Source organism: Salvia splendens, chromosome 8, assembly GCF_004379255.2.
Source record: "Salvia splendens isolate huo1 chromosome 8, SspV2, whole genome shotgun sequence".
In the NCBI taxonomy this organism is placed as follows: Eukaryota; Viridiplantae; Streptophyta; class Magnoliopsida; order Lamiales; family Lamiaceae; genus Salvia; species Salvia splendens.
The window spans coordinates 10,726,497-10,754,495 of NC_056039.1; the positions used below are offsets into that span (position 1 = coordinate 10,726,497).

At 39.0% G+C, this 27,999-nt stretch overlaps 3 protein-coding genes across 7 annotated transcripts; 2 read left to right on the forward strand and 1 right to left on the reverse strand.

Moving 5' to 3' along the window:
* The first annotated feature begins 311 nt into the window (after positions 1–311).
* LOC121743741 (splicing factor U2af large subunit B-like) lies at positions 312–7,075 on the forward strand. Of its 4 annotated transcripts, none has more exons than XM_042137098.1 (16): positions 312–434; positions 1,190–1,303; positions 2,241–2,518; positions 2,601–2,714; positions 3,553–3,620; positions 4,182–4,252; positions 4,340–4,384; positions 4,467–4,526; positions 4,916–4,976; positions 5,070–5,182; positions 5,307–5,753; positions 5,849–5,987; positions 6,182–6,249; positions 6,356–6,494; positions 6,576–6,643; positions 6,733–7,075. In XM_042137098.1, the coding sequence occupies exons 2-14, from the start codon at positions 1,190–1,192 to the stop codon at positions 6,491–6,493; spliced, it is 1,716 nt and encodes a 571-aa protein (XP_041993032.1). In that variant the 5' UTR covers positions 312–434; the 3' UTR covers position 6,494; positions 6,576–6,643; positions 6,733–7,075. The 4 variants fall into 4 exon arrangements, with proteins under 4 accessions (XP_041993032.1, XP_041993033.1, XP_041993030.1 ...); XM_042137099.1 differs by having other exon boundaries at positions 6,356–6,436; XM_042137096.1 differs by having other exon boundaries at positions 6,356–6,643.
* Positions 7,076–14,602: 7,527 nt separating this feature from the next.
* On the forward strand, positions 14,603–20,547 carry LOC121743740 (splicing factor U2af large subunit A-like). The gene is made up of 14 exons (XM_042137095.1): positions 14,603–14,841; positions 15,440–15,553; positions 16,305–16,597; positions 16,694–16,807; positions 17,079–17,149; positions 17,723–17,793; positions 17,873–17,917; positions 17,994–18,053; positions 18,444–18,504; positions 18,783–18,895; positions 19,023–19,469; positions 19,595–19,733; positions 19,950–20,017; positions 20,119–20,547. The coding sequence occupies exons 2-14, from the start codon at positions 15,440–15,442 to the stop codon at positions 20,254–20,256; spliced, it is 1,734 nt and encodes a 577-aa protein (XP_041993029.1). The 5' UTR covers positions 14,603–14,841; the 3' UTR covers positions 20,257–20,547.
* A 1,175-nt stretch (positions 20,548–21,722) lies between these two features.
* LOC121744799 lies at positions 21,723–25,523 on the reverse strand. Of its 2 annotated transcripts, none has more exons than XM_042138448.1 (2): positions 25,229–25,523; positions 21,723–24,846 (listed from the first exon to the last, which is right to left on the reverse strand). In XM_042138448.1, the coding sequence occupies exon 2, from the start codon at positions 24,708–24,710 to the stop codon at positions 21,939–21,941; it is 2,772 nt and encodes a 923-aa protein (XP_041994382.1). In that variant the 5' UTR covers positions 24,711–24,846; positions 25,229–25,523; the 3' UTR covers positions 21,723–21,938. The 2 variants fall into 2 exon arrangements, with proteins under 2 accessions (XP_041994382.1, XP_041994380.1); XM_042138446.1 differs by having other exon boundaries at positions 21,723–24,878.
* Between the last annotated feature and the right edge of the window lie 2,476 nt (positions 25,524–27,999).

Here is a 27,999-nt window from a genome sequence, read left to right on the forward strand (position 1 = left end):
GTAAAAAAATAGCAAAAATATACAAAATCATTAACCCTAATTTATTTGTCTTCTATATTATGGTATATTATAAATTAGTCAAATAAATATCTTTATAATATAACTAATCCTATTTGCTTAACGAAAATCATTTATTTTACTATTATATTGCATTTTAAATAAAATAATGATAATACAGACATTGTGAACCAAGAATTTACGGGCTAATGATTAATTAAACAATCGGGCTTTAGGCCCACACGAACAGAATTCTGGCAACACAAAATCTAGCTACCCTATATTCGTACCTATAAATACATTCACATCCCAATAATTGTAGGCCCAAAACACACCAATCTACAACCCCCCGCCGCCTCAGCCAACCCCCCGCCGCCGTGCTCTCTGTTCTACTCTGCTTCAACTCAGCCACATAGCCCTAATTTTCTGTCCATAAGGTCAATTTTTCTTAATTGATGTTGCACCTTCTTCTTCCCAATTCAGTCGACTCTTAAGTGTGGTCTGCAAGTTTTCTCCTTTATCCTGATTTGGAATTTATGTATCTAAACATTAGAATGATAAGATTTATGAGATATTGATGTTTGATGCCTATTGTTTGTTTTTTAATTGTAAAGTGTAGAAATCTAATGAACAGTTCCTCTTAGAGGAAAAGTGTCAACTTTCCCCAAAACTCTGCTTTTATGTTTAGTATTGATATAGATTACCGGTGCTGGTCCAGTTGCTATCATAGAGTTTTTTGTTTCTAAGTAAATTATTTTATGGAAGGAAGATTTATAATTGGGATGCTGTGTGGTCATGAGAATCAGATGAACTGCATGCCATAATCCCTGTTTAGCTAACACGTTTGGGGGTCTCTGCAGCCTAAATTTCTTAATTAATCATGTAGCATTCTGACATGTTTTATGAATTAGGAATGCATGATGCACGTAGAGTTCAGGTATATACAAAAATTGTAGGTATGAATACAGTGATTGCTGTTATGTAGTCTGCATCTGGTTATGTGTGGAGTTTCATTGTACTGATATATTGCGTGATATAAAGGTTGGAGCTTTAGAATCATGTATTGAGTTACTTCCTCAAATTAAAGACATAGTTTTGACTTTAAGTTAATTACATTGCTAAGAAATGAGGAATAAAAAATCACTCTGTTAGATTCTCTCCATCTTAACCCAGGCTCAAACACTGTTTTCAGATGGCAACTCATGAGGCTGATGGAAATTCCCTGTCTCCATCTCGTATAGAATCACCCGAACTAGAAGCCATGCAGGAGAAAGCTCACAAAGGTTCTTCAAGTTCTGGATCCAAGGTATTTTGATATACCATTAACTTATTTTGTTGGAACATCTACTTTCAATTTTAATTGTAATTGCATGCTGCAAGTTCCCCTTTAAAAATTCTGAAGTAGCTGTTTTTTATTCTAAATAAATTTGTTAGTTCAAATTCATTTTTTTACATAACCCAAGAGAAGAAAAAGCCTTCTAGGCATTGCAGTTGGAAAAAACAGAAGATTTTTTTGTACGAATAATAAACTATTAAATTTTAACGAGTCATTTTTACTTGGTAAAGTTGAATACATGAATGATCCCTTTGTGAGGAGGCACCCCTTCTCCTGAAGTTATGGGTATTGTGATATTGTTTCCTTTTTTGCTTGATGGTTTATCTTACTACGATGAAGATATATTTTTCTGGCTTGTTTATTGAACTTTTCTCATATTGTGGATTTTGGTAGTTTTATATACTTAATTTTGGTGACTGATCGGAGAAGCTTCTCAATCCACACCAAAATGGGACAGGCTAGTAGGTCTGCTTTCATTTATGAAAAATAAATTATTTCAATGCCAGCTATTTTCAGCAATTTTGGCCACTAGGTTTGATATTCCCAACAAAAATCATACTTGTCTCGAGAATGCTTGTTTCTCTATGATGCTTTGAAAACTAGAATGACAGTTGATAATCTTTTTCAGACAACTGGAGTTTGCCAAAGGAACTAGATTAGTTTATAGCAGTGGAGGGAAAAGAAAAGTTTAATATGAGAAAAATATTTAATTTTCGAAGCCATTAGGAGATCCAAGCATCTATGTATTTCCATGTCACATGTGGAAAGTTGCACAAAATTTTTGTTACATCTTGTTGTGCTGTTTCTTTTTATTCATGGACAAGATCAGTTGGAGAATGAACTTGTCAGTTTGTCTGTTTTTTATATGTTGCCTAATGTTACATTTATTAAACTCCACTTTTTGCAGCATGAATCTCGTGAACATGCAAGAGATAGGGAGAGGGAATCTAAAAGCAGGGACAGGGAGAGGGAAAGAGGTAGTAGAGACAAAGATAGAGACAGGGACAAAGAGAGGAATAGGGATCGGGAAAGGGAGAGGGGTAGAGACAGAGATGGGGAAAGGGAACGGGATAAGGATCGTGATCGACATCACCCAGATCGCCACAGAGATCGAAGTGAGAGAAGGGAGAGGACCAGAGATAGGGGTGATGAGGATGACTACTACCGAAGCAGAGACTATGACAGGTGAGAACAGTGCAACTTTCTACTTACAATGGTCATTTATTAGTTACTGGTAAGGACTTAAAGTACAATATTCTAATCTCAGACGGAAAGATTATGATAAAGATAGGGAAGAAAGGCACCGACACAGATCTAGGTCTCGTTCAAGGGCTAAATCTGAGCACAGATCAAGGTCGCGTTCCCGTTCACGTTCTAAAAGGTAATTTGTGATGCTACTCTTCTCTTGTTCTTTATCTTTTGGGACTGTCAGCTCGGAAAGTGTTCTCTATGTGGTGCTTCAAATTGCAAAGGAAATCCATCAAATTTGCAGAATGCTCGGATTTCTTAATTTCAAACTTTACATTGAGGAAAAAAATTGGGTAGTAGTTAAACTTGTCTAACATTTAATGAGAGAGGCTGTAACAAAGATAGAGCATATAATTTCATAAAAATTGCATAAAATTGTGATGCCCCGACACATTGAATCTTCTCAAGTTAAAGACGTGGTCCCCTCACAGAATAATTAATAAATCCACTTCAACCCCTTTGACTTTACACTTATTACTTAATAAACCAATAAACAAAAATTCCATCACATTATAACATGCGAGAACCACTTCCCCTTTAAAAAATGGTGCCTCGCATTGGTAGTAATACACATTGTGGGATGCATATAGTAAAATTTGTCAAGTAAACTTAATAGATTTCATGCATTTAACATACAGCATTGACCTCACCTACTCTGTCTTTGGAAAAAAATGAAAACAATCATCCTTATTAGCTGACAAGGTTGTAGGCTTTAGTTACACATAGCTGGCTTAAACATCGTTGTTGCATGGATATGTTATGATTGTTTTTTACTAGTATGAACTCTTCTCCACCAGAATTGTTTTTTAACTAGTATGAACTCTGCTTCTACCTCATATATGCTGCCTTCTATAATACCTGAATTAATTAATTTGGGTTCAATTACTCATGAAAGTTATTTTATTGGTCTAAATCGAACCATCGCTCCCACATGTTTTACTTGTCTCTGGCATTAATATTGTACTCTACAGCAAAAGGATGAGTGGTTTTGACATGGCTCCTGCTGCCTTGCTTCCAAATACTGCTGCTGCTGTAGCAGGTACAGTCAAACACTTGTTCTACAATTTTATTGATATGATAACTATTGTATTTTCTTTTTTTTTGGTGATTTAGTGTGGAATGGTCATACCAAAAAAATGGTTTCATTTTGGTAAGCGAACTCGGTCCTTCAATTGCACATCACAATTTGGAGTTGTAGTCCCTAAAATTGACAGTTCACTTTGTTGTTATTTAATTATTTGCTTGGTGATAGAAACTGAGAGAGTTTTGGTTTCTTGTTGTGTTTGTGTTTGTTTGTTTGTTTTGTATGTGCTATGTTATGTTCTAAGAAGGCAATGTTGGGCCACTAGCCCCACTGTGCTGACAATGGGCGTGAGCCGACTTCTGTAGCTTTTATGTACAAGGAAGAATGAATACAGGTCTTGTCCATCTCTAACCAGGATTGCATGTCTGGTAGCTTTTAGTTCTTTTGTAAATCGAAAGCTTGTATTAGAACATAATCATGGAAAAGTATATATTAAATAATATATAAACTCTGGCACCTGTAACTTTAGAATGGACTGCCTTTAATGTTTGATGTAACTTGATGTTGCATTCACAGGTCAGCTTCCTGGAGCCACCCCCACAATTCCTGGAATGTTCCCCAGTATGTTACCTTTGCCAGGAGGACAGGTTGTCTTACTTTTACCTCTAGCATTCATTGTAGCTCACTAGCTCTTTAATATAGCTTCTAAAGACGTATCTTAAATCTTATTGCAGTTTGGAGCCCTCCCTGTTATGCCAGTGCAGGCAATGACTCAGCAGGTCTCTTTATATTGCTTTATGTATTTTGATAATCCTGAATAAGTAAATGTGAGAAGGCATTAAAGAAATTTTGGTTTGTCAGGCTACCAGGCATGCTCGCAGGGTATATGTTGGTGGTCTTCCGCCTACTGCTAATGAACAGGTGATACTAAGTTCTATCTCAATTTCTCAATAGTTTTCGTATTGTATAGCTAGGTATATCCGTTACTAGATATGGCACTAGTTAGATGTCATAATGCCTAGGATTTTCTGTTTAAGTCTGACCCTTTTGCAACCAGTTTATGCATGTTATGATTCTTCCCATGCTGTTATTATCATTTGCATGGATTGGTTCTGTAGTGATACATCACATCCAGTGTTTACTTTGAATTAGAGGGCCACATTTTCAATCGTTTTAACAAAGTCCTGTTGTTCTCTCGGCCTTTGCTGTTAACCCCTGATTTGGCTATTTCTTTTCTTGATCATATGCATTTTATTTCAATGTTCTGTGTAATCAGCTACGCATTTCATTTTCATGTTCTCCTTGTGCAGTCTGTGGCAACGTTCTTTAGTCATGTTATGTCAGCAATTGGAGGAAATACTGCTGGTCCAGGTAACATCTCTACACTGTTATAAATCCTTTGGTCATCCATGTATCCATGAGAGAGTTTATGAATCATTCATACCGTTCCCTTTCATTATTCAGGAGATGCCGTGGTAAATGTTTACATTAACCATGAAAAGAAATTTGCTTTTGTGGAGATGAGATCAGTTGAAGAGGCTAGCAATGCAATGGCTTTAGATGGCATTATTTTTGAGGTAGCAACTGATCTAACTGCTTGTGGAAATTAAAGTTTACTTGATTCTGAGTTGTTTGTTCTGAAATGACAATTGCATCATTTGGTAGTATGCTTTTGAAAGTAGTTTCTTCTTTATTATTCAGGGTGCCCCAGTTAAAGTTAGAAGACCGAGTGACTATAACCCCTCGCTTGCTGCCACTCTGGGCCCCAGTCAACCTAATCCCAATCTGAATCTTGCAGCTGTTGGGTTAACACCAGGATCTGCTGGGGGGCTTGAAGGCCCTGACCGCATATTTGTTGGTGGGTTGCCGTATTATTTCACGGAGTCGCAAATCAGGGAGCTGCTCGAATCCTTTGGACCACTTCGGGGTTTTGATCTAGTTAAAGATAGAGAAACAGGGAACTCCAAAGGCTATGCATTTTGTGTTTACCAGGACTTATCTGTTACAGATATTGCTTGTGCAGCTCTTAATGGGATAAAGATGGGTGATAAAACGCTTACTGTTAGGCGTGCTAATCAAGGCACGACACAGCCTAAACCCGAGCAGGAGAGCGTGTTATTGCATGCACAACAACAAATTGCATTACAGGTAATGATTTCAATTGTGAGTGACTGGTGCATTTCAATTGTGAGTCTGACTGGTGCAGTTGTTGAAACTTGAAATGAATGTTGTTTCTTTTGCAGAGACTCATGTTAGCACCTAATATTGAACCCATTACAAAGGTTGTTTGCTTAACAAATGTGGTTACCCCCGATGAGCTCATGAATGACGATGATTATGAAGATATACTCGAAGACATGAGAACTGAATGTGGGAAGTTTGGTTAGTAATCTTAGCTCCTCTGCTTCTAAACTTACCTTTACTCTATTTTCTCATTCTTTAATTAGGTTTTTTGTGGGCTGTGCTATTTTTTACAACTCCTTGCTATGCTACACGGAATATTCTTCACATGCACACCCTACATTATTTAGTTATTAAAACGATGGTTCTGACTTTTGGAATAAAAAAATTTGCAGGTATGTTGGTGAACTTAGTAATTCCTCGTCCCGTTGCTGGTGTAGAAAATGCACCAGGTGTAGGGAAGGTTAGTTGTTAAGCATCCTTTTATTCCACTAGAAGAGGTGTAATAAGCCTGCAATCATATATTGTGTTGAGTCTTACTTATAAATATTGTAACTGGTGATGTATAGGTGTATTTGGAATACGCGGACACTGAAAGTGCTGTAAAAGCTCGGCAAGGACTGAATGGAAGGAAATTCGGTGGAAATGAGGTTGTTGCAGTTTTCTACCCAGAAGATAAGTTTTCGGAGGGAGATTACAGCGGATAGTGTAGGACTGGAAAGTTTTAGGCTTGCTTTATAATACAAGCAAGTTTCACTTTTGAATTAGATATTATAAAAAAATTTGCAGGTATGTTGGTGAACTTAGTAATTCCTCGTCCCGTTGCTGGTGTAGAAAATGCACCAGGTGTAGGGAAGGTTAGTTGTTAAGCATCCTTTCATTCCACTAGAAGAGATGTATATGTTGCCTCCAATCATGTATGAATATTGTAAGTGGTGATGTATAGGTGTATTTGGAATATGCGGACACTGAAAGTGCTGTAAAAGCTCGGCAAGGACTGAATGGAAGGAAATTCGGTGGAAATGAGGTTGTTGCAGTTTTCTACCCAGAAGATAAGTTTTCGGAGGGAGATTACAGCGGATAGTGTTCCCTATTGTAGGAAGTTAACTTATTTGGATTTGAAGTAGGTTTTATTGCAATGGCCTATTGTGGTTATGTTCTGCGCTTCTAAAACTATGTCTATGTGGTAAGGTGTTATGATTTTTTATAGGATGTTTTGTATTCTGCTCTTGCTACCTTGTTTTATTGAAGATGCGTAACTATTAATAGAACTTCATTTGTCCATGATACATAGTTTTATTTGGTTTCGTCTGTCAAAATTAGTTTTATTTTTTTTAATATAAATTTTTGCATCATTTTTTCTCCTCTCTTATTTTAGTAGCTGTGTATAACTCTAATCGCCCCAAATTTGAAATGAGAGTCAGATGAAAGTGTGTATGACATGGTGACCGTGAGGATAGCCTTTGGCGGGAGAGGAACAGGGCATCATACCTAGCCTCGCGACAAGGGACACGAGTCTACTGTGGCAAAACCCTCCCCATAGGTTGGAATCGAAAGGGCATAAGGCCATCCACAACGCTGTTCCTATACCGTTCCTTAAACTACTATTTGCGGGCCCCACTGTACTTTTTTACTCCATTCCTTAACTAAGGAACAGAACCTGCAACCCTCCGTTCCTTAACCGTTCCTTAAATTACTATTCATTCAATTTTATTTTTTTTATTTCCAACTCAATTCAATTAAAAAACACACTTTAATAAAAAACAAACACACTATTAAAAAACACACAACATTAAAACAAAGTTACAACTTAAACTTAAAAAAATAAAAAGCACTCACTTAAAATCCAAAAAAAATAAAAGTACACAATTTTAATAATTTCATCCGCCAAAGTTTGCCTAAATGTGTTCAATTAGATCCTGTTGGAGTTGGGTGTGGGCGCTAGAGTCGCGTGTCCTTGCACAAATATATAACCGTTCTTGTATAGACGGATGCGCTCCACTTCGAGGCGGACTACGTGCGGTTGAGCTTCCGGGGGATTCGGGGTCGAACCAATTTCCCGCCTCGGGTCCTTCGTCTTGGACAATCATGTTGTGCAAGATTATGCACGTATACATGATGTCGACCATGTTCTCCATGAACCACGTACGAGCCGGGGCTTTGATGATGTTGAAGCGCGCTTGGAGAACCCCGAACGCCCTCTCCACATCCTTGCGAGCAGCCTCCTGCTTCTGCGCAAAAAGAGTCTGCTTTGGGTTCGCAGAGCCATTGCATGTCTTTACGAAGGTAGGCCACTTCGTGTAGATGCCATCGGCGAGATAGTACCCCATTTTATAAAGCCGGTTGTTGGCGACGAAGTTGATGGCCGGCGCTTTACCATCCAAAACTTTGGTGAAGAGGTCGGACTGGTGGAGCACGTTTACATCGTTATTCGACCCGGGGACCCCGAAGTACGCGTGCCAGATCCAAAGGCGGTAGTCGGCAACGGCCTCGAGTATAACGGTTGGGTGGGTGCCTTTGTGGCCGCTCGTGTAGGACCCCTTCCACGCCACCGGGCAATTCTTCCATTGCCAGTGCATGCAATCGACGCTGCCGAGCATCCCGGGGAATCCGTGCACTGTTTCGTGAAGGTCGAGCAGGAACTGACAATCGGTCGTGCTTGGCCGCCGGAGAAATTCGTCGGTGAAGGCTGCCCGGACGCCTTTGCAGAATTTGAGCAAGCACATTCGCCAAGTGCTTTCTCCGATGTGGAGGTATTCGTCGAACATGTCGGCCGTTTGTCCAGTCGCAAGCTGGCGGATTGCTGCAGTACATTTCTGCAGCGTCGTGTGGCTGGGACGGCCGACCGCGTCGAACCCTTCCTGGAAGAACTCTTCCCGGGCTGCCAAAGTATTCGCGATGTGGAGAAATAACGATTTCCCCATGCGGAAACGGCGACGGAAGTACGTATCTCCCCAAACCGGGTTATCGCAGAAGTAGTCGCGTACTAACCTTGCGGCGGCTTCCTCCCGGTTACGATGGATATACGTACGGGAGCGTCATTGGGGCGGCGCGGCTTCTTCCGCCCCCCGTCGTCGATCTTCTTGAAGTGATTGTTCCAATATTTGACGCATTTGTTCAAAAGGATCCATTAGTTTGATTAAATTTGAGAGAAGAAAAACATAGTTGATTTGAGATGAAAATTGAGGTGGAAATAGAGAGAATTTGAGAGGAATAGATGTGTGTTTGTGAGTGAAATGAATATGAAATAGGAGTATTTATAGAGTAAATAAATAAAAAAAAATAAAAAAATACAAAACGGATAAAAAAACGGTCACAATACCGTTGCAATTTTTTTTTATTTATTAAATTCGAATTTAAAAAAAAATGAATTATTGCGTCACCGTGACGAAACCCACTCCCGGAGCAGCGAGTGGGCGTCACGCGTGCGTTGAGAGCCCGCCACGTCGCCTCGGCGCGTGGCGGAACGTGTCATGCCGCGTGACGTGGCAACGACACCCGGCACGGCATAGGCACAGAATGGCGACGACACAGCGGCTGCAACGCGTGCCGCCGCGGAACCGTTCCTCCACAGCGTTGCGGGTGCTCTAAGATAGGAGCAAGTTGGTCTCTCCCACTACACACTATTCAATACTCATAATTTCAAATAACAAATTTTAGACGTTGGTAATCCTAAATAACTATACAATATTCATAAAAAATATATTTCCCGGTCTTAAAAAAAATAGACTAATTTTACCATTTTGGGTGGTCTCCACAATTCTAAATATGGAAAATTTTCAACTCCATAATTCAGTAATACACTAAACTACTTTCGCCATCTTTTTTGTCTTTCTCTTACTTTTTCTTATTTATCTCTTACTTTATCAATTGCACATTAGAACTCGTGACATTTACTAGTTTATCTATTTTTTAAGGACGGATGAGAGTATTAAAATAACTAAATAATAGTAGTAAACTAATTCAAAGTTTGACTAACTAAACAAATGGGATAATAAGTCTTTAAATTAGGAAGTTTAGTCAAACTATAATCTGTTTCACAACTTTTGAAATTTGAATATTAAATAAAAAAAATTTCTCTCTTAATTATCACATCCATGCCAGTGGCGCCCCTACGTCTGGCGCATGAGGGGTCCTTGGCACCCCCAACAACTTTTGTTTTTTCTACTCCATACACTGCTTAATCCTTCCTTGAAAAATAACCTTCTTATTGGTATATCCCTAAAAAATATAAACTTTCTAATTTTGGAATAGTTAAACAATACATTACTTCTACCTATCATTTTATTTATAATTTATACCATTACACTATACTATTAATAATGTGGAGTTCACTCTCCATTAATACTATTTATATTATCACTTATCTCTCTTTTTTACTTTATTAATTATATATTAATCTCGTATCAAATCAAATATTCATACTTTTAGAGATGAAGGGAGTTGTATATAATCATACAACACTTTACAAGGTAATCAGCTAGCTCAGTTGGTAGTTGAAGTGACTAATGACTGAATGTTCCTAGGTATGAATCCTAAGGTGGTTTGTTTGAATTTCTAATTGTTAGTTCTTTTGTAGATTTCTAATATTTATAAGTAAAGTAATCCTTATAACTAGTTTTATTCTTTGAGTATTTCTCATAATTAGTTCAATTCATTAGTATCTTTTATAGATTTCTCATTACCAGTTTAATTCATTGGTGTAAATATTATTACACTAAGATCATAATTAATTATCTTTAGTTTAAAAAAACTACTATATTCTTTAATTATTTCATGCTGACATTGTCTTCGTATGTATTTTTAATTTATATTTCTTATTCTCAAATTATTTATCTCTTCTCATCCATCTCTCTCCCAGATCCGTAATGTGTCGGGCTGTTTTTGATGTCGTCGACACTAAAAATATTCAACAATCGTTATTAATAGTTTGGATCCCCCAGTATGAAAATCTTGGGTCCGCCAATGATCCGTGCACAAAATATCGTCTTTTAATAATGCTTAAAACGACATGTTTCATAAAAATAAGTATTTTTTCTTTTCTCTTCATTTACTCATTTTTTAAATTGAAATATTGTCATTTTTACCATCACTAAAAGACGTTGAATTATGCATATATGGGATAATTGATAAAATTGTATCCCATTTCTCCAATTTCATAATAAGTCAAATTTTAATATAGGCCAAATACCTATTTTATACATGGAGTATATATTTTGTAGATACTATCGATATAAAAAATTACGTACATTTCCTCTACTTGATCTATTTTGCAAAGAGTAAAGGCCAAAACTGATCATGAACATATGTCAATTTTACGATTTTGGTCATAGACATTATATTTTGAATTTTTGGATTCAAAACATTTCAACTCGGATGACAATCGGTCGAAAGTTAACTTTTTCGTCAAATGTTAACGGTCAACGTTTTAAATCTCGATTTTAACTAAATTAAGCGGTTAAATATGATTATTAACTCCCTAATTATATCTGTAATTATTTTAATAATTTATCCTTTATACAAAATAAATAATATTTAAAAAGAAAATGAGAAATAACAAAGATTCATTATCTTTACCCACAAAAACCATTACACCATCATTCTTGCTAAACAAAGGCATCATTTTCAATCTTTAGACACATTAGAAAATAATTACACGTTCTAATTCAACACTTCATTGATTATTTTTATAATATAGATAACTAAAAAATATCTTTCAATTTTATGTTAAATATACAAATTATATATTAATTTTTTATTAATATAATAATAGATTAATAAGTTAGAAACCTCAAATTAATTAAAAATATTTAAATTTCTATAACTTGAAATATGTTTATATTTCATTTTGTATAAATCACAAATATTTATATTTGATCATGTTTATATTTGAGTTTAAGCTAGGGGTGGGTAAGGGCACCCGCAATGCTGTGCCGTTGCGGTTCCTATGCCGTTCCGGCGGAACGGTTCCGCGGCGGCACGCGTTGCGGGGTGCGTTCCGTCGCCGTTCCGTGCCGTCGCCATTCCTATGCCGTGCCGCGTTCCGTTCCGGAGGAACGCGGAACGGAACGTTCCGCCACGCGCCGAGGCGACGTGGCGGCCTCCCATTCGACGCGTGAAGCCCACTCGCTGCCCCGCGAGTGGGCTTCGTCCGGTGACGCAATAATTCATTTTTTTAAAAAAAAATTCGAATTTAATAAAATTTTTTTTTTTTTTTTGCAACGGTAATGAGACCGTTTTTTTTATATCCGTTTTTTATTTTTTTTTTAATTTTTATTTTATTTATTTACTCTATAAATACTCCTATTTCATACTCATTTCAATCACAAATACACATCTATTCCTATCTATTTCCACCCCAATTTTCATCTCAAATCAATTATATTTTCCTTCTCCCAAATTTAATCAAACTAATGGATCCTTATGAACAAATGCGTCAAATATTGGAACAATCACTTGAAGAAGATCGACGACAGGAGGCAGAAGAAGCCGCGCCGCCCCAACGACGCTCCCGTACGTACATCCATCGTAACCGGGAGGAAGCCGCCGCAAGGTTAGTACGCGACTACTTCTGCGATAACCCGGTTTGGGGAGATACGTACTTCCGTCGCCGTTTCCGCATGGGGAAACCGTTATTTCTCCACATCGCGAATACTTTGGCAGCCCGGGAAGAGTTCTTCCAGGAAGGGTTCGACGCGGTCGGCCGTCCCAGCCACACGACGCTGCAGAAATGTACTGCAGCAATCTGCCAGCTTGCGACTGGACAAACGGCCGACATGTTCGACGAATACCTCCACATCGGAGACAGCACTGGGCGAATGTGCTTGCTCAAATTCTGCCAAGGCCAAGCACGACCGATTGTCAGTTCCTGCTCAACCTTCACGAAACAGTGCACGGATTCCCCGGGATGCTCGGCAGCGTCGATTGCATGCACTGGCAATGGAAGAATTGCCCGGTGGCGTGGAAGGGGTCCTACACGAGCGGCCACAAAGGCACCCACCCAACCGTTATACTTGAGGCCGTTGCCGACTACCGCCTTTGGATCTGGCACGCGTACTTCGGGGTCCCCGGGTCGAACAACGACGTAAACGTGCTCCACCAGTCCGACCTCTTGACCGAAGTTTTGGATGGTAAAGCGTCGGCCATCAACTTCGTCGCCAACAACCGGCTTTATAAAATGGGGTACTATCTCGCCGATGGCATCTACCCGAAGTGGCCTACCTTCGTGAAGACGTGCAGTGGGTCTGCGAACCCAAAGCAGACTCTTTTTTGCGCAGAAGCAGGAGGCTGCTCGCAAGGATGTGGAGAGGGCGTTCGGGGTTCTCCAAGCGCGCTTCAACATCATCAAAGCCCCGGCTCGTACGTGGTTCATGGAAAACATGGTCGACATCATGTATACGTGCATAATCTTGCACAACATGATTGTCCAAGACGAAGGACCCGAGGCGGGAAATTGGTTCGACGACGAATCCCCCTGAAGCTCAACCGCAAGTAGTCCGCCTCGAAGTGGAGCGCATCCGTCTATACAAGAACGGTTATCTATTTGTGCAAGGACACCCGACTCTAGTGCCCACACCCAACTCTAACATGATCTAATTGAGCACATTTGGGCAAATTTTGGCGGATGAAATTATTAAAATTGTGTACTTTTATTTTTTTAGGATTTTAATTGTGTGCTTTTTATTTTTTTACGTTTAAGTTGTAATTTTTTTTAATGTTGTGTGTTTTTTAATAAAGTGTGTTTGTTTTTTAAAGTGTGTTTATTTAAATTGAATTGGGTTGGAAATAAAAAAAAATGAAATTGAATGAATAGTAATTTAAGGAACGGTTAAGGAACGGTTAAGGAACGGAGGGTTGCAGGTTCCGTTCCTTAGTTAAGGAATGGAGTAAAAAAGTACAGTGGGGCCGTCAAATAGTGGTTTAAGGAACGGTATAGGAACGGTATAGGAACAGCGTTGTGGATGGCCTAAGTACGGTATACCTTACCGAAACCACATTACCATAAATTCAGTATGCGAAAATATCATACATTTACCTCACCAAAATTTTCGGTATACCTTATTTTCGATATGACAAATTTCCATATTGGTACCGTACTTCATTTTCGGTATACCGTACCTTTGCGGTATACCTAACTTTCAACATCAATAAAAATAGATAATTTGAGTTTTTAGAATATTATTTATATTTTATAATTTAGAAAATATATTAAAATATTGTATTCATAATTATATTTATATTTTACAATAGATTTTATAATTTAAAAATATACATATAAAATATAATTATTTTTAATTATAAATTTTTATATTTTACTGTATATACCGAATTTTGGTACACTGCGGTATACCGCGGTATATGAAAATACATACTGTTACCTTACCCTAATCTTTCGGTAAGGTATCATACCATACCGAAAATCACGGTGTACCGAAAATTCGGTATTTTCGGTACGATAAGGCCGGTATTTCGGTATTTCGATATTTTTCCCCAACACTAGTTTAAGCATATATCTCCAATTTATCACAATTAAATGTTTTTAACATCTATAAATATAACTAATTTTCATAATTATTTAGTATTAGATTGAGCGCATGTCAATTTCATCAACGACCACTCGATTAACCCGTTGGGTTAGCACGAAACTCGAGCTTTTAGGGTTAGAGTTGAATCTTTATGCATGAAAAAAAACACAACACGATTAGCCCGCACTTGATTGACCCGTAACCCGAGCAAGGTTAACCCGAAACCCGCTGGCCCGGCCCGATTGACATACCTACTTGTATTAAAACAAATCTGGCCTATTTATTTATTGAATAAAAACACAAGATTTAAAATCTTTGCGATCTCCTACGAATACGAGCACTTCTCTTCAAAAAATATCAAGCGAAACACATCAATCTACTACTACCGCCGCCGCCTCAGCCCCCTCTTATTCTTGGCTGACCGGCTAACTCGTCGACTCCCCCCCGCCGCTGCCGCTGTGTACCTGTGCTCGCTGTGTTCTTCTCTCCATCAATACAGCAACATAGCCCTAAATTTCTTTGTCCATCAGGTCAGTTTTCTTCTTCGACGTTTCATCTTCTTCTTCCATCTCAGTCCAAGATCTGCAGGTTTGCTTATTTTTCCTGAATTTGTGTACCTGAAAATTAGAATAATAGTAAGATTTAGATCTATTGTCAAATTGTTTGATTTTCATTGTGAAGTGTAAAAATTTGTTGGACGACTAAGTACTCTTGGTGGTCTATTGGACAGTCACAGTAGCTCGTGGAGGGAAAATTGAATTTATGTAATTTCCCCAAAAATCTACTTTTGTATTTAGCATAGATTACTTGGACAGCTGGACTATTGCAGTTGCTATCATCGAGTTTTTTTTTTCTAAGTGGATTATTTTATGGAATACTTGTAATTGGGAGTAGTATCTTATAGCTAACACATTAGGGTCTCGCAGTATTTTAAACTGTTTGATGAATTAGGAATGTAGTATGAAACTATATGCATGTAGAGTTCCGGTATATGAAACTAAATTGCTGATTTGTATTCTGCTGCTGGTTATGTGCGGAATTTCACTGTACTGATCTATTGCTTGAGGAAGTAAAATTCACTCTGTTCAATCCTCTCCATCCTAACACGGGCACAAATTCTGTTTTCAGATGGCAACTCACGAGGCTCATGGAAATTCCCTTTCTCCGTCTCAAATAGAATCACCCGAACTAGCAGCCATGCAGGAGAAAGCTCACAAAGGTTCTACTAGTTCTGGATCCAAGGTCAGGGAGATACAGTTAGCTTATTTTGTTGCTGGATCATCTCCTGTTTGTTTTAATTGTTATTTCATGCTGCAAGAGCCCCTTTAAAATTCTTAAGTGCCAGAAATGCTGTTACCAATTTAAATAAATTTATGTGACATTGTTTCCTTTTTGCTTGATGGTTACTCTTACTAGGTTGGAAGATATATTTTTCTGGATTTCTTAATTGAACTTTCCTCTTATTGTGGATTTGTATGGTTTTGTTGGCTTAAGGACTGAGGTTAGTGACTTATGGGAGTAGTTTCTCAATCCACCCCAAAATGGTATATGCTAATGGGTCTACTTTTAGTTAATTAAAATAAATTAATATATTCGCCATTTTTGGCTGGTAGGTTTACATATTCCATATAAAAATTATTTTTGTCTGGAGAATGCTTCTTTCACTTAGAAAAAAAGAATGACAGTTGATAAACGTTGCAGACAACTGGTGTTTGCCAAAAAAAACTATATTGTTTTATAGTAGTGGAGAAAAAAAAATAAATGAGAAAAATATCAAATGCCATTAAATTCAAGAAACAATGTGGGGATCAGAGCATCCATATATTTCCATCTCACAAATGGAAAGGTCCACAAGAAAACTGTTGCATGTTCTGGCTGTACTATTTCACAATTTTATATTCATCAGAAAGATCAGTTCCAGAGCATACTTCTCCGTTTCTCTGTTATCTATATGTTGCCTAACGTTACATTTATCAAACTTCACTTTTTGCAGCATGAATCTCGTGATCGTACAAGAGATAGGGAGAGGGAGTCTAAAAGCAGAGACAGGGGAAGGGAAAGAGGTAGAGACAAAGATAGAGACATGGACAGAGAGAGGGATAGGGAAAGGGAGAGGGACAGAGACAGGGAAAGGGATAAGGACAGGGATAAAGACAGGGAGAGGGAACGGGATAAGGATCGTGATCGACATCACCGAGATCGCCACAGAGACCGAAGTGAGAGAAGGGAGAGGACCGGAGATAGGGATGATGCTGATGACTACTACCGAAGCCGAGACTATGAGAGGTGAGACAAGTGCAACTTCTTTTGTAGTATCTTCTCTACCAACAATTTCCTTCTTTGTTGCTGTTAAGGACTGAAAGTTAAACATTCTAATTTCAGGCGGAAAGATTATGATAAAGATAGGGAGGAAAGGCACAGGCACGGATCTAGGTCTCGTTCAAGGGCTAAATCTGAGCACAGATCGAGGTCACGTTCACGTTCACGCTCCAAAAGGTAGTTTGTGATTGTACTCTTCAGAGTAACTGATATTCATTTTTTAGAGTATGTGAGTGAGCAGTCATGTTACTGGCTTATAATATTGCTTGAAGTTAGTTAGTATTTCCACCAGTAACTGTTTTACTAATATTAATCCCTGCCCTTCTGTAATACTAGAATTAATTAATTTAGGGTTCAATAACTCGTGCAAATTATTTCATGTGTTTTAAATTCAACTATTACCGCCACATGTTTTACTTGTCTCTGGCATTAATATTGTACTTTACAGTAAAAGGATGAGTGGTTTTGACATGGCTCCTCCTACTGCATTGCTTCCAAATACTGCCGCTGTTGTTGCAGGTACAACCAAACACTTGGCCTATAGTTTTCTTTTTATGTTAACTATTATGTTTCTTTTCTGTGATATAGTGTGGAATGGTCGTATCAAAAAAATGGTTTCATTTTGGTAAGCGTACTCGGTCCTTCAATTGCATATCACATTTTGGAGTACTAGTCCCTAAAATTGACTGTTCAGTTTTTTATATAATTATTTGCTTGGTGATGGAAACTGAGAGAGTTTTTGGTTTCTTGTTGTGTTTGTGTTTTCTTGTTTGTTTTGTATGTGCTATGTTATGTTCTAAGAAGGCAATGTTGGGCCACTAGCCCCACTGTGCTGACAATGGGCTTGAGCTGACTTCTGTAGCTTTTATGTACAAGGAAGAATGAATACAGGTCTTGTCCATCTCTGACCAGGATTGCATGTTTGGTAGCTTTACATAATTTCTAATAGATGTTAGAGTTCTATTGTAAATCGATAGCCTATATTGGAATATAGTCATGGAGAAAATATATTAATTAATATCAACTCCATCACTTGAGAATAATATGGACTGCGTTTTTTATGATGGATGTAACTTGGGGTGACATTTACAGGCCAATTTTCGGGAGCCACCCCCACAATTCCAGGAATGTTCCCTAATATGTTACCTTTGCCAGGCGGACAGGTGTTCTAACTTTAACCCCTGGCATTTATTGTAGCTCTTTAATATAGTTCCTGAAAACGTATCTTAAATTTGATTTCAGTTTGGAGCCCTCCCTGTTATGCCTGTGCAGGCAATGACTCAGCAGGTCTTCTAATGTTGCTTAATGTATTATATTTTAAACCTTAATATGAGAAATCCTTTAAGAAATTTTGTTTTGTCAGGCTACTAGGCATGCTCGCAGGGTCTATGTTGGTGGACTTCCACCAACTGCTAATGAGCAGGTGATGCTACGTTCCATCTCTATAGTTCTTGTATTGTAGCTGGGTATATCATTCATAGATTTGGCAATTGGCACTAGATAGACGTCTTAATGTCTTGATTTTTCTTGTTAAGTCTAACTCTTCTGCCACCAGTTAATGAAAGTTATAATTCTTCCCATGCTGTTATTCGCATGTGAATGGAGTGATTCTGTTGGTACATCATATCCACATCCACAGTTTTCTTTAATATTTTGAGGGCAGCATATTCAATCATTTTAACAGAGTCTCGTCCTTTTCATAGACTTTGCTGTTAATCCCTGATTTGTATATTTCTTTCCTTGCTCAGCTGTATTTTGTTTCATTTTTCTGTGTGATCAACAAGTAATTCATTTTTATGTTCTCCTTGTGCAGTCTGTGGCAACATTCTTTAGTCATGTTATGTCAGCAATAGGAGGAAATACTGCTGGTCCAGGTAACATCTCTACACTGTTATAAATCCTTCGGCTATCCATATATCTGTGAGGGATTTTATGTAATAATTCTGATGTGAATCCGGGTGTCATAATAATGAATCAAAGAACCGGATTTGAGGACAAATCCTTTCACAAAGAAGGAGAGGATGATGTGAATCCATGTATTCACAATCATAGAATACAACGATGTCAAGGGCCATGGGTTGATTGGGGCCCGAGAAGAGGGTGGAGACATTAAGATTCACATTAAATTCATTTTGTTCTTTTCATTATTCAGGAGATGCTGTTGTCAATGTTTACATTAACCATGAGAAGAAATTTGCTTTTGTGGAGATGAGATCAGTTGAAGAGGCTAGCAATGCAATGTCTTTAGATGGCATTATTTTTGAGGTAGCTACTGATCTTACTGCAAGTTGAATTTTTTTTACTACAATCTGTTTACCTATTGCTTGTTTTGAGATGCCAATTGCATGCATTGCTACTATGCATTTCGACTAATTTCTTCTTCATTATTCAGGGTGCACCTGTTAAAGTTAGAAGACCGAGTGACTATAACCCCTCTCTTGCTGCCACGCTGGGCCCCAGTCAACCTAATCCCAATCTGAATCTTGCAGCTGTTGGGTTAACACCAGGATCTGCTGGGGGGCTTGAGGGTCCTGACCGTATATTTGTTGGTGGGTTGCCATATTATTTCACAGAATCGCAAATCAGGGAGCTGCTCGAATCCTTTGGACCACTTCGGGGTTTTGATCTGGTCAAAGATAGAGAAACAGGGAACTCCAAAGGCTATGCATTTTGTGTTTACCAGGACTTATCTGTTACAGATATTGCTTGTGCAGCTCTTAATGGGATAAAGATGGGTGATAAAACACTCACTGTTAGGCGTGCTAATCAAGGTACAACACAGCCTAAACCCGAGCAGGAAAGCGTGTTATTACATGCGCAACAACAAATTGCATTACAGGTAATAATACTCATGTTCTCTGATATCCTTGTATTCTTATCATGATCCTCAAGGCTGTTGATTTCATATGTGACTCTGACTGGCACATTTGTTGAAACTTGAAATGAATGTCATTTCTTTTGCAGAGACTCATGTTAGCACCGACTATTGCACCAGTTACAAAGGTTGTTTGCTTAACAAATGTGGTTACCCCAGATGAGCTCATGAATGACGAAGATTATGAAGATATAGTTGAAGACATGAGAATTGAATGTGCAAAGTTTGGTTAGTAATCTGAGCTCCTCTGCTTCTAAAATCACCTTTTTCTGTTTTTCCTAGTTTTTAGTGGTGCTGAGTAATTCATTTTCCGGGCAGCGTTTTCAACTACTTGTTCTGCTAAACGGAATATTTACATACAAGAAAATCCTATGATAAATGTGGCTGATATACTGTCTTCAGTGGTTAAAACACTGATTCTGAGTTTTGAATTGAAATTTGCAGGTACATTGGTGACTTTGATAATCCCCCGCCCAGTTCCCGATGTAGAAAATGCACCTGGTGTAGGGAAGGTTAGTTGTTAAGCGTTCTTTCTTCCCATTATAAGAGATGTGTTGCCTGCAATCAAATATTTTGGTTGTGCCACTTATGAAAATCGTAATTGGTGATGTAGGTTTATTTGGAATATGCGGACACTGAAAGTGCTGTAAAAGCTCGGCAAGGACTGAATGGAAGGAAATTTGGGGGAAATGAAGTTGTTGCAGTTTTCTACCCAGAAGATAAGTTTTGGGAGGGAGATTACAGCGGATAGTTCCGTCGTCTTGTAGGACGTTTTCACTTATTTAATTTGAAGTAGGTTATTTTGGTGCAAAGATTTGGTTGTGCTCGTAACGGCTTCTACAACAATGACCGCGTATGATGTTATGATTTTGATAGGATGTTTTTGGCAGTGTGTTCTTGCTTCGTTGTATTTTATGCCATTCTCAAATCTTTGATAAAAAGAGAAGAGAATTGGACAAGGGTTTGATCTACGTTACTTAAGTGTTAGCTTAGTTATGACTTATGCAAAGGTGAGTAGAAGAGATCACCCGAGTTTGATGCATCCAATCTTGTTTATTTTAAGACGATATTTTGAACTAAGAAAAACAGATAGCCCCAGTTGATAAAAATACATCTTCTTTAAAATTATGTTTATAAGCTGACCTAAAACTCTTATATTTTTATAGACATGCAAATACGGAGATGTAAAGCTGCCACTCAGTAATGAAAATCGTTTTAATTTTCCAATAATAATGCAACAAACACTTCAAATGCACAAAGCCAAACAAATTTATAAGAACTCAAATTTTATTTTTCCAAATAAGTTTATAAATACGGAAAAAGTCACAAAGGTAATAGTACTATATCATGTAGACAGACTAATATGAGTAACATCGACATCCATAAAAATCCTTCAATCATGTGTATGTTTAATGAATAATGCTCATAAAGGAAAAGGAAAAGGAAAAGGCTGCGAGAGAAGAACATATGTAAAAAAATTATGAGATTTCCATTTTTATCCAATTCTAATTTCTCTTGAACGACTTAGAAATATGAGAACTAATATTTTCAAAAAGCAATAGAACTTTGAGCATAAAAAACAGATATATCAATGGAAGGTCTAGAACCCTAGATTCGTGTATTTGTTAAAGTCAAAATGTATCGTGTCGTAAACCGATTCTTATAGTGGGCTAGGTTGAAGATAACATGTCAGGTTCGCGTTCGGGCTAATTGTTTCTTTAACAGTTTAGATTTTATTTAGACCTTATTGGGTTATTAAGTTGACCCGATAACGACCCAACCAACACAATTTTCCAGCCATATTATACTTAGAGAAAGAAATGTTATGTTACATGCTGAGCACCATTAGCTAACATCGTTTTCATTTAGTCTATATTAGTATTAATTTTCTGTTTCAAATATTTAGTTGAAATCTAATATTTTAAATATTTTTATTGACATTAAATTACATAAATTGATTATCCTTTTATTCATTCATTTGAAGTTATAGAAAAAACAATAAATTGAGACCTCAAATTCCTAGTATTCCATATTCGAAACTCAAAATCTCCCAAATAGAAAACTGGGTGTCTCCACAACAGAGACTAACTACAACTCTTTCGTCTCTGAAGGCGTCTGACAACAAGTAGACCGAAATTCTTAATCTTTTTTAAGTCGACATCTTTTTGGAAGACTAGATAAAGTAATTTTGTTAATATCAGACCATTTCTCTCAAGCTTGGCATCCATCAAATTTTTTTTATATAAAATAGATTGTTGCAATTTGCAAATCCAATTAGTGAGAATTCATTCTGAACAGTGGAGTGTAATGCTAATGTGTATCTGCTTCAGTTCATACTAAACATTCGAAAATCATACTCTACAAGAAGCCAAACCAGCAGGACAAAAAACAACAATCAAGAAATGCAGAGAGCAGCAGTAATGGTTTACCATCTCATTCTTCAGCCTCTTTAGCAACAGATGGCAACACGCCCTCTTTCACGAAGTTTGGATCAATAAATTTAGCCACAAAAGCCCACAACTTATATACATCATCAAAATTACTCAGAAATGCAAGTGAAGCAGTCACAACTTCTACTCTGATGAACCCACTTTTTCCCCCATTAGCCATCGGCTTCCAAAGGGTGGTATCATCAACACTCACAGGTCCACGCTGCTTCGACCCTTCTATGATACGTATGTGACTCAGTATTCCGACACCAAGATAGATACCGTGCGATTCACCCAGCTTTTGTACAACCTCCGGGCTGATCAGACCCCTAGTTCTGTCCCTCACATTGAAAGCCACTGAAGCGCCTCTTTCATATTTAATCTTTGGCCCGTATATGTGAACAAGCGGCACACTGTCTTGCCTACCCGAACTAGGCAACCTTAGTTGCAGCAGAGAGGTCACAAGCCAATTGATCAAGAAACGGAGCCGGGAGGTGGTCTTGTTCAGGCCCAACATATTTATATGATCCAGATGCTTGCAGATTATCTCGGGTTCACCCCTTTCTGATTCTTGCTCGTCATACTCCCCATTGCTCAAATAGTCATCATTGTCTATACTATTGGGAGACATTTCTCCCGGTTCCGGAGCCTGACCGATATGAGCACTGTTGTTGTCTTCTGTGCTAAATGATACCCTTCTCCCTTTATTTCCAGCTGCCTCACTCTCCTCTATCCCGAAAAACCTGCCTCCGGCAATTCTACTCTTTTCTCGCCTTTCCAGCAATCTGAATTCTCCCTCTGTCTCTCGTCGTATGGCACTTTCTTTCTCGAGGCATATCTCAGAAGCACAGCCATTCTGAATTGTCAGGCGATTGGAGCCCACAATCGCCGAACTAGTTGAATTGTTGATATCGACTTCATCTTCAATCTCTTGGAATTGCTGATTATTCGGAGTCCTATATTCCCGTGAAGCTGGATATCCCTCCGAGAATGGCTCTTCTTCAGGTATCTCCTTAAAATGGTCTAGTTCTTGAGAAACTGTTCGAACAGCAGCGTCAAATGACAGCACCTCATGATGACCCGGGTTCAACTCATTGTCGTACATTCCGCAGCTTGATAACTTTGAGGCATTCGGAGAAGCGAGTTTATTGTTCTTCCGGCTAAACCACGCCGGCGGTAGGGGTGAGGATGCCATATGTTTGTTTGAAGGAGCTGCAGCATCCGATCCTATTGGACTCTGACCCAAATCAATCCAAAGTGAGTTATCAGATGATTCATCTTCACTGAAGATTGGACTTTTCATCATCTCCCCGACAGAAATACTTTCAGTTTCTTCAAATATGGTGCTTGCCCCGTCTCGGTCAGAGCCATTATCATGCTCCATCTCTGTCTCGAATACGTCCCTCACCTGAGCAGAAGTGTAAGCACCAGAAAAGGCCGGCATCTGAGATTCGGGACGGTTTTCAGAATTCACTTCACCAGTCCCACTCACTTCTTCATCCCCATCAAACCCAAATCCAGGGATATTATCCATAGAATCACTCAAGTAGAGAGGAAAGACGGGGCTTATTTTGACTATACCCGACCCAGCATGACCCGATTGATTTTGTAGACTACTCATCACAGATTTCTTGATCAGAAGGCATCCAAAACCAGTTGGATCATAACCGAACACTCTGTAGAACGACGTGATGATGAAGTCTGGCCGGAACAAAGATAATCCAAGAGAATCCATGTCTTTCGGGCCCAAAGCTCCAGCATCGAGCAAGACATGCCAGTTGTTCTGTTGGGCAAGAGCCATCCACTGATATGAGTACTTGGAACCAGTGACTCTCGACTGAACAGGGAACACGAAAAGACCGGTTGCTGAATCTTTCTTCCTCTTCTTTTTGTTCGAAATCTGCTTCCTCAAGTCAGTCGAACAGAGCTTGAGAGTAGGCCATCTAAACCACGCGCTTTGAACCTTGGCGCCTTTCTCTCTAGCACTCTGAGCCATCCAGTTCACAGATTGACTCTCGTGATCAAACATGGTCAACAATCTTTTGTTAGTGTGAAACGGATACGACTCAGCAAGCAACTTGAAGGCTGAGCCGCGGCTCACAGTGAAAACAAGGCCGTATTCATTCTCAGGGATGTTCAAATAATCCATAATTCTAGTCTTGATATCATACTCTACCGTCCCAATCTCAGCTCCCCCATACAAAGCATGATTACTTAAATTAGCTGTGATCTCAGACAAACTAAACGTTGATGATTCCCAATAATGCACACTTTGCAGCAATGAAAACAATCCGAATCCACAGTAATCAAGGCATACCTTTGAACCAACCCCCAAGAGATGCGAGTACTCATCCTGCCTCAGCTGCTCAATCCTCTCTGTCGACTTGTAATTTGGATACATCGTCAGGAACTTGGAGAAGGCCTCAGTGAGCTGAGGAATCGAGTCCTCAGACTCGAATGTGCGCTCGGCTGCAAGAGCAGTGGCTCTGAGGAACTCCTTCTGGGCATTGAGCCGTGCCAGTGACCGCGAACGGCCTAACCCCTCATCTTGATTGGCCAATAACTCAGCATCAATGTCTTGGGACTTAACAAGGGAACCATCTTCAGAAGCTTCTTCAAGAGCCTCCCTCAATTTGTGTTCTTGCAATTTCCTCAGAATTGAAGGATTAGCCTGAATTTCCTCATTTGAATGCTCAGAACCATCTCTTTTTCTGCTCTTTCTATCCAATAGTAGTGCAGCACAATGAGAGAGTGGTTTCCATAGAGAGAGATGCATTAAATCCTGCTTTCTTCCCCTTTGATTGCTCTCAGAATTCAAGAAATTTAAACTGAAGTAGGTAGAGAGAATTCAATAGAGCCAGGGAAAACAAAATGAAGCTTTTTCCCTCTTTATTGGTGAAGCCTTCTACTCACTGAACCCAGATAAAGGAAAACCAATTCAAACCTAATTTCAAAAGGAAAAAGGAATCAAAGCAAGAAAAAAGCTTCCTCAAGAATAAACCTTTGCTTTAAAAAAAAAAAACCATTTAAATCCCCCAACTTAAGGAGGGAATGGGCAAGAGCATTTGCTTTAAGCAAACATTCAAACAGCACGGATAGATATTTGAGTTTAATCAAACGAAATGGACAAATATTGGGGCAGATCATGAAACCCTAAACTCAGCATTTCTTCAAGAATTAGCTCAGAGAAGATGAAAATGAAATTGTAAAATGATGCGTTCAAGATCTAACTTTCCAACATCCAATTTTACAAAAACCTCATAAACGGAGTAATCAAAATCGACAATAAATTACCTAGAGATGTGCAGATACAACTGAGAATTTTGAAGCTTATCGCGAATCGAACGAAGAAGCCCCCTACCTCCTGTTCTTGACACCTGAGGTAGCTGCTATGGGCTATAAAATCTTCAAAACCTGTGTTGAAACAATCACATCTCTCTCTCTCTCTCTCTCTCTCTCTCTCTCCGTTTCTGCAAACAAATTTAAAGATGACCTTCCACAACGAACGTACATTTACTACAGTTGTGAATCGCTAAACATACCTCAATTGATTACATTTACCCCACTACACACACACTCTCTCTCTCTTCTTAACATTGACCTTTTTTGTGGGCTCTATCTAAGCTAGTGGAATTCTTTATTGTAAAACACACTTACCCAAACATGAGTTGACAGGAAATGACAAATTGACTTTCTTAAGTTATAGGAGTAGTTATCGTTCTATTATTAGTACTAAGGCCACCCGCAACGCGTTACGCGGGTGGCTCGAATCCCGTCCCTCCGTGATGAGATGGGCGCAGGACGCGTTGCAGCGTCTCGTCTTGTCCCCAGCCCGCGAGTTGTCTCGCCACGCGCGCGCGCGATGGGGCGCCCTCAGGCGCGATGCGTGACTCCCAATCGCCGGCCCGCGAGTAGGTTTCGTCATGCTGACGCAATAAATCATTTTTTAAAAATGATTTATTTAATAATAAAAATTTAAAATTCGAAAACGGTAATATTACCGTTTTTCGACCGTTTTTCCATTTTTTTATTTTTTATTTTTTTACTCTATAAATACTCCTATTTCATCCTCATTTTATACACAAACACACATCTATTCTTCTCAAATCATCTCTATTTCCACTCCAATTTTCATCTCATATCAACTCTTTTATTCTTCCCCCAAAGTTAATCGATCTAATGGATCCATATGAGCAAATGCGTCGAATAATGGAAGAATCACTTGAAGAAGATCGACGCCGGGAGGCGGAGGAAGCCACGCCGCCCCAAAGACGCTCCCGGACTTACATCCATCGTAACCGGGAGGAAGCTGGGGTAAGGCTAGTACGCGACTACTTCTGCGATAACTCGGTTTGGGGAGATACATACTTCCGTCGCTGTTTCCGCATGCGGAAATCGTTATTTCTCCACATTGCAAATACATTGGCAGCCCGGGAAGAGTTCTTCCAAGAAAGGTTCGACGCCGTCGGCCGTCCCAGCCATACGACGCTGCAGAAATGTACTGCAGCAATTCGTCAGCTTGCGACTGGACAAACGGCGGCTATGTTCGACGAATACCTCCACATTGGAGAAAGCATTGGGAGAATGTGCTTGATCCAATTCTGCAAAGGCGTCCGGGCAGCCTTCACCTACGAATTTCTCCAGAAGCCAAGCACGACAGATTGTCAGTTTCTGCTCCACCTTCACGAAGAAGTGCACAGATTTCTCGGGATGCTTGGCAGCGTCGATTGCATGCATTGGCAATGGAAGAATTGCCTTGTGGCATGGATGGGGTCGTACACGAGCAGCCACAAAGGCACCCACCCCACCGTTATACTCGAGGCCGTTGCCGACTACCGGCTATGGATCTGGCATGCGTACTACGGGGTCCCCGGATCGAACAACGACGTAAACGTGCTCCATCAATCCGACCTCTTCGCCGAAGTTTTGGATGATAAAGCGCCGGCCATCAACTTCATCGCTAACAACCGACGGTATAAAATGGGGTACTATCTTGCCGACGATATCTACCCGAAGTGGCCAACCTTCGTGAAGACGTGCAGCAGGCTTGTGAACGCAAAGCAGGCTCTTTTTGCGCAGAAGCAGGAGGCTGCTCTCAAGGATGTGGAGAGGGCGTTCGGGGTTCTCCAAGCGCGCTTCAACATTATCAAAGTCCCGACTCGTACGTGGTTTATGGAGAGTATGGTCAACATCATGTATACGTGCATAATCTTGCACAACATGATTGTCCAAGACGAAGGACCTGAGGCGAGAAACTGGTTCGACCCTGAAGCCCCCGGAAGCTCTACCGCAAGTAGTCCGCCTCGCTGTGGAGTGCATCCATCTATACAAGAACGGTTGTCTATTCGAGCAAGGACACGTGACTCTACCGCCCACGCCCAATTCCAAGATGATCTAATTGAACACATTTGGTTAAAATTTGGCAATCGGTAGACGCACATCATCGCCGTTCTTCTGCTTCTTTGAGCTTTAAAGATTTTGAATTTAGTGAGAGTGATCGGAATAAATTAAATTATGTATTTTTCATTTTTTAGGATTTTTAATTATATTTTTTTATTTTTTTTAAGAATTTTATGTTGTAAATTTATTTTATTTAATGAAATGTGCTTTTATTAATTGAATTTGTTGGAAATAAAAATAAAAAATGAAAATAATGAATAGTAATTTAAGAGATAGAGGGTTGCAAGTTTTGTCCTTTAGTTAAGAGATGAAGTAAAAAGTACAGTGGGGCCCAAGAATAGTAATTTAAGAGATGGGTAAGGGACGGATAAAAGACTGCGTTGCAGATGACCTAAATCTTTTACCACAACAATTTCGTTTAATAAAAAATTTCATGATCCTTCCATATCATAGTGACATAATGGTGTGGTGTGTCTCGTCAAAAAAATTTTGATAAATGGAAATAAATATATTCACATGCCACATCAATTGTACACCTACATTATATAAACTGACGGAACAAGAGACGTCCATTTACTAATTTATGGAAAGCCTCCTAATATTATTAAATATGAAAATCGCCATATATAATTATCGGCATTCCATTTACTACTACAATATTTATA

Coding starts and splice junctions, on each gene's coding strand:
- LOC121743741 (XM_042137096.1), top strand. CDS start 1,190: ATGGCAACTCATGAGGCTGATGGAAATTCCCTGTCTCCATCTCGTATA. Junction 4,977..5,069: donor AGGAAATACTGCTGGTCCAG/GTAACATCTCTA, acceptor TTCATTATTCAG/GAGATGCCGTGGTAAATGTT. Junction 5,183..5,306: donor TAGATGGCATTATTTTTGAG/GTAGCAACTGAT, acceptor TTTATTATTCAG/GGTGCCCCAGTTAAAGTTAG.
- LOC121743740 (XM_042137095.1), top strand. CDS start 15,440: ATGGCAACTCACGAGGCTCATGGAAATTCCCTTTCTCCGTCTCAAATA. Junction 18,505..18,782: donor AGGAAATACTGCTGGTCCAG/GTAACATCTCTA, acceptor TTCATTATTCAG/GAGATGCTGTTGTCAATGTT. Junction 20,018..20,118: donor ATGCACCTGGTGTAGGGAAG/GTTAGTTGTTAA, acceptor TTGGTGATGTAG/GTTTATTTGGAATATGCGGA.
- LOC121744799 (XM_042138448.1), bottom strand. CDS start 24,710: ATGCATCTCTCTCTATGGAAACCACTCTCTCATTGTGCTGCACTACTA.